The sequence below is a fragment of the Nomascus leucogenys genome, chromosome 2 (genome assembly GCF_006542625.1).
Source record: "Nomascus leucogenys isolate Asia chromosome 2, Asia_NLE_v1, whole genome shotgun sequence".
NCBI lineage: Eukaryota > Metazoa > Chordata > Mammalia > Primates > Hylobatidae > Nomascus > Nomascus leucogenys.
The window spans coordinates 150131396-150144755 of record NC_044382.1 but is presented as its reverse complement, the minus strand read 5'-3'; the positions used below and the strand labels follow the sequence as shown (position 1 = coordinate 150144755).

The 13360-nt window shown below is 54.8% G+C and overlaps 1 protein-coding gene across 4 annotated transcripts in view; it reads right to left on the bottom strand.

Moving 5' to 3' along the window:
- Window positions 1–13360, bottom strand: part of NECAB2 (N-terminal EF-hand calcium binding protein 2) — a 33930-nt gene continuing 20570 nt past the window's right edge. For all 4 annotated transcript variants that reach the window (XM_030819403.1, XM_030819404.1, XM_030819405.1 and 1 more), the window contains exons 6-13: window positions 12171–12307; window positions 8381–8499; window positions 8110–8189; window positions 5490–5543; window positions 4438–4550; window positions 1975–2052; window positions 865–956; window positions 1–447 (exon numbers count right to left, since the gene is read on the bottom strand). In XM_030819403.1, the coding sequence (XP_030675263.1) occupies window positions 419–447; window positions 865–956; window positions 1975–2052; window positions 4438–4550; window positions 5490–5543; window positions 8110–8189; window positions 8381–8499; window positions 12171–12307 (702 nt within the window). In that variant the 3' untranslated portion in view covers window positions 1–418. The remainder of the gene's footprint in view (window positions 448–864; window positions 957–1974; window positions 2053–4437; window positions 4551–5489; window positions 5544–8109; window positions 8190–8380; window positions 8500–12170; window positions 12308–13360) is intronic.

Here is a 13360-nt window from a genome sequence, read left to right as displayed (position 1 = left end):
CTTCCCACCCAGGGTTTATTTGGCGCCTGGGCGGCTGCCTGGCTAGTTTGGGCACTACAGGGTCATGTCTCCTACCAAGTAGAAGAATGTCACTGAAGAGGGCAGGGGGTGATGAGTGTGGGTCATGCGTGGCCGTGTGAGGGGTGGGGGAGAGGGACCAGGAGGTGGGGGTGCTGGCTGCAGGAAGCCACCCCCTTCACCCACAACCTTAGGCTTCACCAGGACCTGGCAGCACAGACACTGCTCTGCTTTGTCAGGTGGGGGCAGGGGAGGCCTCCTTCACTTCACAGCAGGGACACACCTTCTTGTGGAGGATGGATTGAAAAGACGCTTCTGCACCAAAGTTTCTAGGAAACAGGGGATTTCCTTCACAAGCAGAAGGGGCTGGTGGGCTCCTCCATGGGCCGCTGGGAGGCTGTCAGTCCCGTCCCACCATGCACCAAGCAGCTAGAAGGAGAGACACGTTAGAGGGAAGGAGTACGAACGTGGGCAGCCTTGTAGCTGGTGGTGGTCTTGAAGGGCAGGTGGGGGGATGGCTTTGAGTCCTTGTGTGACACACAGGTCCTTGCTGGTCACACAGGTGCAAACCCCACACCTGGGAAGGGAAATTCAGTCTGGCTGGAAGTAGGGGGCCATGGAGGGGGTGCTCGGGTGCAGGCTCTGGCCGGCATACCTGTATGTGGGGCCACCTCAGGGCTGGTCCTCTCCTCTAGGACCCTCTTTGCACACCTGGCACTGGTGTCAGGAGCTTACAGTGGACCCACAGGAAGCAGGCAAGTCCCCGGGAGATATGGCGCAGCCTCTAGGCTCTTGCCCTTCTGTCTAGGCAGGTGGCCAATGCAGTTCCAGGCCTTTGCCCCCTACCTGGCACCGAGATCCTGGAGAGGGCCTCAGGCTGGCTCAGCGTGTCCACCTTGACGTGCCGGAACGCCTTACACACGGGGCTCTGCAGGTGCCTGTGACGCAGGGGCGTTAGTCAGGGGCGGCAGGAGTGCAGCTCCATGTGTGGATCCCCTATTAATCCTAGTTCTGCCCAAAATGGGGAGCTTATCAATAAGCACGGGGGGGGTCTTTGTACTCAGAGTGTGTGTGGGAAGGTGAGGGGGTACCCAGGGAGGCTGACTCTGGGGATCTCGGGAGTGGGCAGTGAGCTTCTCTTTTCCCTGTGAGCTATATATGGGCAGTGGGATCCCCCTACTCAGTGCACAGAGCCTGTACCTCCCCCTTTACCCTAGGAGGAGGAGTGGGGCCGTCTTCTGCCTGCGACCCATGATAACACGGAAGCTGGGAAGGGTTTAAGCCCTCGTTTTATGAGTCACTGAAGTACGGACAGGGAGGAGACACCCTCACTTCTCATGACAGCCCCTGTTCCCACAGGGGTCCTGAGTTTGTCAGCAAACCATGTTTACCAAGCAGGATATGGGGGTATGGGCTACCCCTAGGGCCTGCTTCCTGCCTGTGGGGTCTGGCGCATGAGAAATAGTCTCCACCCAGAGTGTGGAGGAACCTGTCCCAGATGTGCTCTGAGCAGACGACAGAGCCCTAACGCCCGTCAGAGCTGATGACACCCTAACCCTGTCTCCGTCCCTCGTACCAGGCACTCAGCTGGAGGGGAGGTTAGTCGCTGGAACAATTGATCACATGGGGACTGAGTTACCTTCTAGGTCAGGCCCTCAACTCTACAGGGTGGGAAAGAAGGCCGTGCCTCGCCCCTAGGGGTGTTCCAGGAGGACAAGGTGCTCTAGGGGCACAGAAGCAACCCTGGGGACAGCAGGAGAGCCCCGCTGAGTGTGGTGGGGGGTCTCACTACTCCACCGGGGTTTGCTGAGGCAAGCATGCCAGGACGTAGATGCCTCAGGAATCTGCTTACTGGACTCAGCATTACCTTCCCCTCCAAGAAGGTCTGGCTCTAGGAAGACAGCCCCGGCACCTCCCTCTGTCCCCCTCACCTGCTGTGGGGACCCAGCATCTCACCTCTTCCACGCCTCCTCTGTCTCCCAGAACTCATAGATGACAAAGGTGAAGCCATCCGAGAGCCTCAGGGCAGTGATGCTGCAACAGGAGACGGGCAGGGGGGAGGTTGGAGCTCAACTGAGGCCACCTCCGTGCTGCTCCCCTGGGGTGCCCTGAGGCCCCCCACTATACACAATGGCTACCTTCAACGTTTCTTCCTGTTTTGACCTCCATCGGGACTCGACAGGGTGACCCCAGCACAGGGAATAAGGCCTGGCTTCTTATAGTGGCCAATAGCTATCTGTTCAATGTAGTTTTTCTTTTGAGGCAGGGTCTCACTCTGTTGCCCAGGCTGGAGTGCAGTGGCACAATCACTTCAGCCTTCCAAGTAGGTGGGACTAGAGGTGTGCACCACTTGGACTAATTCAAAAAATGTCCTAGTAGAGATGGGGTCTTGCTATGTTCCCCATGCTGGTCTTGAACTCCTGGGATCAGGCAGTCTTTGCACCTTGGCTTCCAAAAGTGCCAGGATTGCAAACTTTAGCCACTGTGCCCAGCTGAAATGTCATGTTAAAATGTGAACATTTATTTAAACAAAACAAAACCAGTTGGCTGAAGGTGATGGTTCACACCTGTAATCCCAGAACTTTGCGAAGTCTTGGGGGGGGGGGTGTCGAGGCAGGTGGATTACTTGAGGCCAGGAGTTCAAGACCAGCCTAGCCAACATGGGGAAACCCTGTCTCTTAAAAAAAAAATAAATACAAAAACTTGCTGAGCCTGGTGGCATATGCCTGTAATCCCAGCGATGCAGGAGGCTGAGGCATGAGACTCACGTAAACCCTCTGGGGAGAGGTTGGGGAGAGATTGCAGTGAGCTGAGCTTCCACTCACACTCCTGCCTGGGCAATAAAGCAAGATTTGGTCTCAAAAAACAATAAAACCTTTTCTTTAAAAATCTAGCATCTTCCTCCTACTTGTCCTCTCATTTAATCCTTGCAACAACCCCACTGCACTGTACCTGACCTGATCAAAGGAGGCTGAGGGGAGGGGGTGTTGGACCACAGAGAAAGGGGCTGCAGGCAACTCCCTAGTTACTCTATGGGACCCAGGGGACAGCACTCACCTCATTTTAAAGGCACAGAGAATCTGTGCCACTCCGGGTTCCTCTCTGCAAGTGCACTACTATGAGGAAGCCCCAAGTGACCATAAAGGGGGGCTGAGAGCTGGGGGTGAGGGGCAACAGTGCTCATCCTGGAAGGAGGGGGCCAGGCTGGATTCCATCTTGGGGCAGACACACCTCTGGGCAGCTTTAGGTGCACCGTGCCTGGCAAATGGAATTGCACCTGGCTCTCCGGGCTTGCCGTCTCCAATTCAACAAACCAGAGCCCCTACGTCCACCTTGCCTCCTCTCCACAGTGCGATGGGGTGGCCCTACTTCACGCTGGGGCCTCCCACTTATTCAGGTAATTGAAAAAGATGAAGTCTGGCCCCTGCTCCTGTGCAGGCTGTCCTGGAGGGGAGTGGGTCCTGCCACCATCCTGGCTACTTAAGCATGGCCGCTTGTGGCCACCCCGGGTCTCGGCAACAGCTGCACTCCTGCCCAGGCTGCTCCTCCCCCGTGCTACAGGTCAGGCTGCTGTCACTCACACCTCAGTGCACGGGGGGCCCAGGAAAAACCCTCCCGAAGACCCTGTGCAGGACCGGGCCCGCCTGATTCACAGCCGTGCCCCCAGGCAACAGGGTGAATGAATGTGTGCTCTGGAGATGGAAGAAAGCCCTGGAAAGGGAGGGAGTTGGGCACAGCCTTGGTGTAGAAATGGGGGGCAGGGGGCCACTACCAGCAAGAACAAAGGGCTATTATCTTCTGCAGACCCCTCCGCTCTGGCCATGGCCACATGGCTGAGCTTTACCAAGGAGCTACATCAGCCTGGGGGTATGAATGGGAATTTGAAGGTAAGGCCACTTGCCCCGCCCTGGACATCTCGGCACATCGTGGGGAGGAGGAGAAGGGTGACTACCTCGCTTGGGCATTTCCCTTCAGCCTCACCGACTCTCCTTTTCTTCCTCGGTGGTTAACTGAGCACATGCTACATTCTGGGCCTGGTGTTAAGTGTGCAGCAAACCCTGTGAGAGCAACAGCTGACGGTGACTGAGCACAACGGGCACACCAGGCCCAGCTGGAGCCCTTCACACGTGAGATTCACACACTTGATTGCATATGCACTCATGATCACCCCAGCAAGGAGTCTTGTGGGTGGCCCTTTACAGATGAGTAAGCTGATGCCAGGGAGATGAAGGCGCCTGCCACATTTGCATGGCTGGGAGGAACCTCAGTGGAGACCTGAACCCAGTTCTTATACACCCACGTATTTGGGTCCCTGGGGTGCAATTTGTACTTAGGGGTAGGCCTACCCCTGCCCTGTTCCTCCACTGCCAGGCAGAGCTCCCTGCCACCATCCCACCCACGCCTCGGCAGCTCACTCACTGGAAGCAGTTCCTCACTCCAGTGGTCCCCCGCAGATACTGGCGCAGAGAGTCCAGAAACTCGCTCAGTTGCTCGGGGCACACGGCCATCTCCTGCCGGACCAGCTGCAGGTGCTGCCGGGCCACAGCAGGAGTCAATGTGGGGCTCCATGCCAGGCCTTCTCCCTAAAGACCCCATCCAGCCCCCATGACCTCCCTTCCTTGGTCAAAATAAAATAACCCTCCCCGACTTTTCATTCCTACCCATGAATGTATAAGAATGGACTACAAATGGGCTAAGAAAGGACTAGAACCTCAAGAGCCCAGTGCAGAAGTAGCCCCCATAAATGGGGAAAACAGACGAGGTTGTTTACAGAGGCCCCATCCATGTCCACAGCCGCCTGCACAGCCTCCAGGGCCCGAAACACAGCACATCCACTGACAAGAAAAACTCATAGTTGATGGACTCGGCATTTTCACATCACTGTCTGGCTGACCACTTTGCTCTAGGCCAAACTGTTTTCGGATCAAAGTCCAGGAGCCTCTGGGCTAGGTGCGGTGGCTCACGCCTGTAATCTCAGCACTTTAGGAGGCCAAGGCAGGCGGATCATGAGGTCAGGAGTTCGAGACCAGCCTGCCCAACATGGTGAAACCCTGTTGGTCTCTACTAAAAATACCAAAAAAATTAGCCAGGTGTGGGGGCACGCACCTGTAATCTCAGCTACTCAGGAGGCTGAGGCAGGAGAATCTCCTGAACCCAGGAGGCAAAGATTGCAGTGAGCCGACATCGCACCACTGCACTCCAGCCTGGGTGATAGAGCAAGACTCCATCGCCAAAAAAAAAAAAAAAAAAAAAAAGGCCCGCAGAGCCTCAAGAAATAGTCGCGCAGTCAGTTCAGTGCGGTGGCTCCTGGGCCAGGGCAGGGTCTGGGGGCCAAGTGCTGAGGCTACATCTCCCCTCATGGTGGTTCCAGGCAGGGAGAGGGGGGTCAGGGGCATTGAGCCACTTGGATCTTGGCAGTCCTGGCATGGGCAGGGATGTGGTCTCAGGAGAGAGGTGGGAGGGGGCCTCACCATGTTGGTGCCATCTCCATGTGACGGGCGCTGCTGCAGGTCGAACCATAGTGCCTGAAACAATCCAGCACACACTGACGCTAGACCCAGAGCCCCACTCCGCCCCGTGGGCCATGAGCTCTGGGAGCCCTAGGGCTGTTGGGAGCTCCCAGGGACCCGGCCCTGTTGCACAGGACTGGGAGACCAACCCTAGGAAGTGGCAGAGACTCCCTCTGGTCCTGGCCTCTGCAGACAATGGGAGGCAGAGAGGCCCAGGTCATCCACTGCAGAGGGCCTAAGGGGGACCTAGAACATGCTGCTGGGGTGAGGATGGCTTGAGAGAAGCAGCAATGGGGACGCCAGAGGCCCGAGTCCAAGATGCTGGGGTTTGCCACAATGATGAGCAACAGCCCTTAGATTCCCTGTAACTTACAATTCACCCCAAATCATAACCCCCAGCACCTCAGGGATCTAATGGGGTCACCTGTTCTCTCTGGCCTTCCCCAGGCTCTGAGCTAGATGGTTTACAAATACACAATCTTCCAGACTCCCCAGGGAAGGTGCTGCCCCACTGTAAGTTTGTCTCCAGGAACCACAGCTGCCTTGTTCACCCACGCCTGGTGCCTACACAGGGCCAAGCCCTCACAGATGATCAACAGTCACTGTGTCACGGCAGAGAACCCTGGCTCTGAAGGCACGAAAGCCATGTAAGCGTCAAAGCGTGGGTCTGAACCCAGTGTCTCTACCTGATGCACAGGCTCATGCTGCTGCTTCCTTTAGCTTGGGCACCCCACTAACCACCACCTCTGTGGCTATCTCTGTCCATCCTCAATGAGGACAGACCATCTATGGGAGTCACACAGGGCACAAGTAAAGCACACCCGCTAATAAGGAAAACAGCAGCAGGTGGATGAGTCTGTGCAGTCACCACCGTGACGTTCTAAATGAGCAAGGGACCTTGCACGCTCATTTTGCACTGAGCTCTGTAGTAGCTGATCCTGGCAACGGCACTGCCTTCTGGGGGCACACAGCATGAACACGCCTTGGTAAGTGGTGAAGGTGTACCTGGCAGGAACAAATCTGCTTCCATGGTTTTACAAGCATACGTGAGGGGTCCTGCGGGGCTGGGGCTGGAAGAGCCATAGGAGGATGAGGAGAGGCACTATGGCCCCCGTATCTGCCCCATTCTTCTCCCAGCCAGCTGCCCCTAGGGCCTCCATCCTTCCAGCCCAGAGGCAGCTCAGGTTGGCAGATGAAGGGCGGGGCCTGAAGCGAGGCCCGCATTGGCCCCTACTGACCGCCCGGGCCAATTAGAGGCTAGGAAGGAGGACCTGGTCCCACCCCGTCTCCAGGACGCCCAGGTACTCCGTGGTTACCAGCCAGCCTGGTTGTTAGGGCGACGGTGCTCTAAAAATAAGCTTCAAAGAGTGTCCCTCCCGAGGCGCCCGCTGAGTTGTTATGACAACCGGGCCACGGGGTCCCCTCCGAGCGGCTCCCGCAGCCGGCTTCAGGAAGGGGGTAACTCCACCTCAGCCTCATCCCTGCAGGAGGGAAGTTTGAGCTTCCTCCCTCGGACTTCGTTCCACGTCAGCCTGTCTCCCTCGGTGTGGGGAGCCCCTTGTTCCTGCCCCCATGAATTCCTCAGAACCCCCAAACTAAAAGTAGCAATACCCTTTACACAAAGGGTGTAAAAAAAATACACAAAAGTAGGAGAAACATAAAACCACCTCAATCCCAGGGTTCTGAGAGCTCAGTTACCTTGGCTGATGTGGGTATACGGGTGTGGTGCGTGCATGTGTAGGTTTGGGTAACAGAATGCCTCATAAGAATTGCTAACATTGCTAATATTAAATGCAACCTACAGCACCGGGCCCTGTGCTAAACCACTCAGACAGCATTTTGGTTCATGCTAACGACACCCCTATGAGGGAGGGGTCCCATGCCCCAGGTCATTTTCTTATCAGAGGAGGAATCTGGGCCTCAGAGAGGACAAGTCCCTGGCCCAGGGTCACACAGCTATGAAGTGGCACAACTAGAATTCTGACTGATACCTCAGCCCATCTGTCTGTAGGCCCTAAGACAAACTTTTCTTTCCACCAAATGGTCATATTGTGAGCACTCTATCCCGAGTCATGAAACATTCTCTGAAAATGTTTTCTGTAAGGGCTGTGCCATTTTCTATGACCTGTGGACGTCCCATATCACACTTAATACATTTGCTACTGCTGGTCACTTCCTTCCTTGTTTCAAAACTCTCCCGAGTCATCACGTCTCTCTCGTCCTGGGGCTGCCTTTTGGCCAATACCTGCTCTAGCCACTTCAGAGCAAGGTCTCCTTGAAGCTAGGGCCTTGCAACACGGGACCCTGCTGACCACCCTCTATTCCTGGAGCTGCTCCTGCTGCCTGCAGGCGTGCCCGACCCCCCAACACTGTCTCTCCCCAGGTGTCCCCGCTTGGGCCGGAACAACACGAGCATCCCCAGCGGTTTGATCCTTAGCTTCGTCCTCGGCAGCACCACGCCCCACCTGGGGGATCTTTTTCATGGTTCCCTGTCCCTTCTGCAGCCCAGACTTTCCAGGCCTAACTCTGCACTCCCTCAGGGGTTGGAAGGAGCAGAGGCGGGGTTCAGGCCAGGGCTTACTTTGCTCTCCAGCCTCCCAATCAGCTCTGCCAAGCGGCTGATCTGGGCTTCCAGACCCTCTTCCTTTGCATCCTCAGTGGCTGCGGTAGAAAAAGAGAAACACAGACTTCAGTGGTGGGCAGGGCGAAGGCTTTGGGGGGAAGCTGGAAACACCCAGCCCCTCCAGGGGCATCCAACTTGCTCCTCATATCCCCAGTCCCTGTCACAGGACTCTCAGAACTCCTCGGGTCCCCCGGCCGGTACCCCCACCAGGGCCCCCGCTTTCTCTCACCAGATGGAAGGCTCTTGCCTTGTTCCATAGCCATGAGCTTGTGGTTGGGGGCAGAGGCGGGAGTGGGGCTTCCATACCAGGTCTGTGCCACGTCGTGGGTGGGTTTGCTGTGGTTCTGTCTGCAGTTTGAATGGGAATACACACACACACACGATGACGGTGGCTTCAGGGCCCTTACCACTTCTAGCAGCTTCAACAGGCATTTTTAAGCACCGACAGTGGACTCACACATGCACAGAACTTGCATCATGGCCTTTGTTGTGACATAGGAAGAAATGAGGTTCTTAAGGCAGGTGACTCAGCCAGGGCCACACAGCTAGCTGGGCAGAGCTGGGATTTGAATTCAGCTCCATTCCAAGACCCCACGGCCCAAGCCTTTTCCCCAAGATATTCAGTTCCCGGGTGAGGCTGAGCCAGGTACCCACCCCTATCCTAACAGCTCAAAGCTTTAGGGCACCTGTAGAGCCCAAGCTGTGGAATGACCAAGTCCCCCTCCCTCCCTCATGATAAGCCCATTTAATGTTTGGTGCCCTCTGGGGTGGGGAACCTGGTTTCAAGACCCGCCTCCAACACATACACATAAAAGCGAGACCTAAAGAGATATTGACAGTCGAGATGTAACAGAACAGAAACTGTGATCCTGACCTGGGCCTGGCCCCATCTCCTGGGGCTGGACACCCCTCTCCTGGGCATTCTCCTGTGCATACACACCCCTGCGTGCCCTGACAGGCACATCTAGCCACAGGCACACACACACGTGCACACACACACACACGCACACACACACACACGCGTGCGCGCACACACACACACACACACTGCTCACCTTGCACTGTGCCCAGCACATAGCAGGGACTCAAAAATGCTCAGTGAATGACCAAACCCTCCCATGCAAAAGGATGCTGAAAAGCTCCCGGCAGACACACATACAGACAAACACTCCCCGCAAAAGACACACAGAGTGCCCTGTGCACGGCCCCAACACCCCCTTGATCTCTGTGCGTCACAGTCTTGGTGCCTTCTGGAATTTTCTCTCGTGAACCTTGAACACTCAGCCAGGCTCTCCCCCGTGTGGAGGGAGCAAACTCGACTCCCGCCTTGGGAGGGGAGAGGCTGGCAGAGTCTTCACGGTGTCAATCATGGCTCCTCTATAAACCAGCAGGAAATTAAATGTGTCCCTCAGACCATGACGGGTTGCTCAGGGCTGCTGGGTGGTAGGGTCTGAGCCAGTAGCCTCTGCTAGAGGTGACATCCTGGGAGACTGTCCTGGGGATGGGAAACAGGATTGTCCTGAGGGACCCACAGCCTAGAGCCAAACTAGCTGAGATTTGGGGAAGTTCGAGGGAGGGGCATGTGTGGAACACAGCTATCACGACAAGCTGTCCCGTGCAACACCCCCAAGTAAGGTCCCACTATGGGGGCAGGTGGGCATAACTGCTGACGCGTGATGGAGCTGGCCCAGTGCGGGAAGTCAGCCCTGAAAACCGTGCAGCCATAGTATCTGTTCTGCAGCAGGGGAAAAACGGCAAGTTTTTCCATCAAGATAGTAACAGGAAAACTAAAGGAAATCTCAGTGTCAGCTTTTTTCGCAGCAATGGCTGCTAATTCTAGGGCACCCAAGAATCACAAGACTGACCACATGTGCAGAGTTCTGGGCTCCGGTCCAGGGATTCTACCCAGTGAGTATGGCCAGGAGCCGGGGAATCTGTATTTTAATTTTCCCAGGTGATTCAGCAGCAAATGCGCAGATCAAACTCATCGGGAAACAGTGTCTCAGAGCGACCTTCACAGCCATATCTGATCAGGACCAGCTCTTCAACCAAAAAGAAACACACAATCAAACCCCAGTCCCCCAGCAAACCAACATCCTGGTCCTCAGGTACCTCTCTGCCTGGAAAATTGAGGGCTCAATCGAGCTTGGGTGCCAACACCTGGCTGTTTCCCTCATCTGTTTGCATTTTCTCTTTTTCTTCTGTGTCAAGCACATCAGCTGTTCCGGGAAGAACTGAGCAAAGAGGGGTTTGTCTCAACTTGAAACAGCAAACGGAGGTGGGGGGCGCTGCTCGTGGTCCCCAGGGGGCTGAGACTGCTGAGCCAGGAGAATGCCGCTCCACTCTAAATACCAGGTCACAGCCCTAAAACAGCATCCACCACCTAGGAGGGGACCCCAGATGCATTCCCATGGTTCCAAGCACACAAACAAGGCCTAACACAAGACCAAATACTGTGAGAAAGCCACTCTGCTTTCACGTCTCTTTCAGTCCTCCTGAGAAAGTCTCAACTTGCTACTACTGTCTTCAACACCTCTCTGGTTTCCCAGTCTCTCTTTTTAACAGAGAGGTGGCAAGCCTCAGGATTCAAGCTGGATCGTGAGCAATGACGGGTGCTTATTTTTACAGTTACTTCACTTACGGCATGTGATACACAGAGCACCGTTATAACCATATGCCAGTTCCTAAACTGCTTTCTAATTTTCAAAAGTGGGCTGGGGTGCGGTGGCTCCTGCCTGTAATCCCAGCCCTTTGGGAGACTGAGACAGCAGGATTGCTGAGACCAGGAGTTTGAGAACAGCCTGGCCAACATGGCGAGACCCCATCTCTACAAAAAAAAAAAAAAAAAATGCTGGGTGTGGTTGGACTACGTGCCTGTCGTCCCAGCTCCTTGGGAGGCTGAGGTGGGAGAGTTGCTTGAACCTGAGTTGGAGATTGCAGTGAGCCACAGTGGTGCCACTGTACTCCAGCCTGGGGGACACAGCGAGATCCTGTGTTGAAAAATAAAATAAGGCCAGGCTCCATGGCTCAAGCTGGCTATCCCAGCACTTGGAGGCCGAGGCGGGTGAATCACCCTCAAGACCAGGCTGGCCAACATGGTGAAACACCATCTCTACTGAAAATACAAAACTTAGCTGGGCATGTGGTGGCGGGCACCTGTAATCCCAGCTACTAGGGAGGCTGAGGCAGGAGAATCGCTTGAACCTGGGAGGTGGAGGTTGCAGTGAGCTGAGATCTCGCCAGTGCACTCCAGCCTGGGTGACAGAGCAAGACTCGGTCTCAAAAAAAAAAAAAAGAAAAGAAAAGAGAAAAGAAAATAGAAAAAGAAAAAAGAATGAATGAGAGAGAGAGAGAGAAAGAGAAAATAGGCTACCTGCGGTGGCTCACACCTGTAATCCCAGCACTTTGGGAGGCTAAGGCAGTTGGATCACGTGAGGCCAGGAGTTCAAGACCAGCCTGGCCAACATGACAAAACCCCGTCTCTACTAAAAATACCAAAATCAGCCAGGCACGGTGTTACACACCTGCAGTCCCAGCTACTCAGGAGGCTGAGGCATGAGAATTGCTTGAACCGAGAGAGGGAGAGGTTGTAGTGAGCCAAGATCACGCCACTGCACTCCTGGGCGACAGAGCGAAACTTATTGTCTAAAATAAAAAAAAATAAAAATAAAACGTGGGCCAAACAACAGAACAGTTCTGCATAAACAATAAGTAGTATGTGGATGCGACAAAACAAATTAGAGCCTGGGAAATGGTGTCTTCACTGTATTAATAAATATGTACACCAGGCATTCTCCTGAGCATTTACTATCTCATTCAATCCTTGCAGTGGCTGAGGTTTTAGGTATATAATTGTGCCTATATTACATAATGGAGCACCAAAGGCACAGAGAGCTGTGGCAACCTGCCCAAGGTCACCCAGCTCTTAGGTACACAGACACCCCCACCGAGCAGCAGGTGGGCACGTGTGCATGCACGGCATACCCCCGTGGGACCCTGCAGTTGTCTCAGAGACTCACCGGAGCTGGCTGGTCTGTTCCTCGATGGCCTCCACCGCACTCTCCACTGAGCTCAGCAGCGACTGGATCTGATTGGCCGTCTCCTTCAGGAGGAAGCGGGTCACAAACTGGTCCACATTGCTCCCACCCTCATATATCTGTGGAGGGAAGAGAAGAGGCACTGAGGGGAAAGGGGTGGGAGGGAAATTGGAGGTGGGGTCTAGCACAGGAGTCGGGGGAAGGCTGGTGCTGGTGAATTTACTTTGCAAAGGGAAGGGAGGACCCCACGGCCTCCTGGGGTCCACTCTTAAGAGGCTGTAGCGTTTCCAATGCAGAGGCTAGAGGTTTAGAGACCAAATTTGAACCCTGGCTTCACCACTTACTAGCTCTGTGACCTTCCCGAGTATCATGGGGTCACTGAAGTATCTATCTGACAAGGTTGCAGTAAAGATTAAACGGCAACATGTGTATAAAATGCTCTGCACAGGGCCTCCCGCCACACAGCAAAGACTCAATCAACAGTAGATGCTACAATATACATGACAGTGATGGCGGCAGTGATAGTGACTGGTGGTTTTGTTGTTGCTGTGACAAGGATAATGATCGGGCATGAAGAATCCACCACCTTCCCTCCCTCCTTCTTCCTCCCAGGAGGATTCCTAGGGCTCCTGGATCTCCAGGCTGCTACTAAGGAAAACGACAAAACGGAATCAAAAGCAGCTCAAGGGAGGAAAGTGCCCGGGGCTTAGTAATGAAAAGGAGGCGGCCAGAGAGGAGCCTGGGGGGAATCAGAGAAGAGTCTCAGCGGAGCTCTGGGGAAAAGACGGAAAAGAGAGTTTTCTCCAAGTTTTGCTCTGTGGTGTGGAACAGAATTTCCACCTCTGTCCGGAGATTCTGCAACGACATTTCTCAAGGCTTTTGGATACAGTGGAGATGCTTTGGGCTGCAAAGACTTCACAGCAGAACGGAGAAGGCTTATCCACGTCGCTCAAGGACGAGGTGATGAAAATGATGCTGTGTTGGGGGGTCCTGGGTCTCCCAAACCCTGCCCTGCGCCTTCCCAAGCCACGTGCCCCAGGCACCTTGGAATTCTGCCCAGTCCCTGGCAAGGCAAGGAAAAACAGGGCTCTCAAGGAAAGCAAATTACACCATCCATCACTCTGACTGGGAATTAATTAGCAATAATTGCACAATGGGAAACACGGCTGACA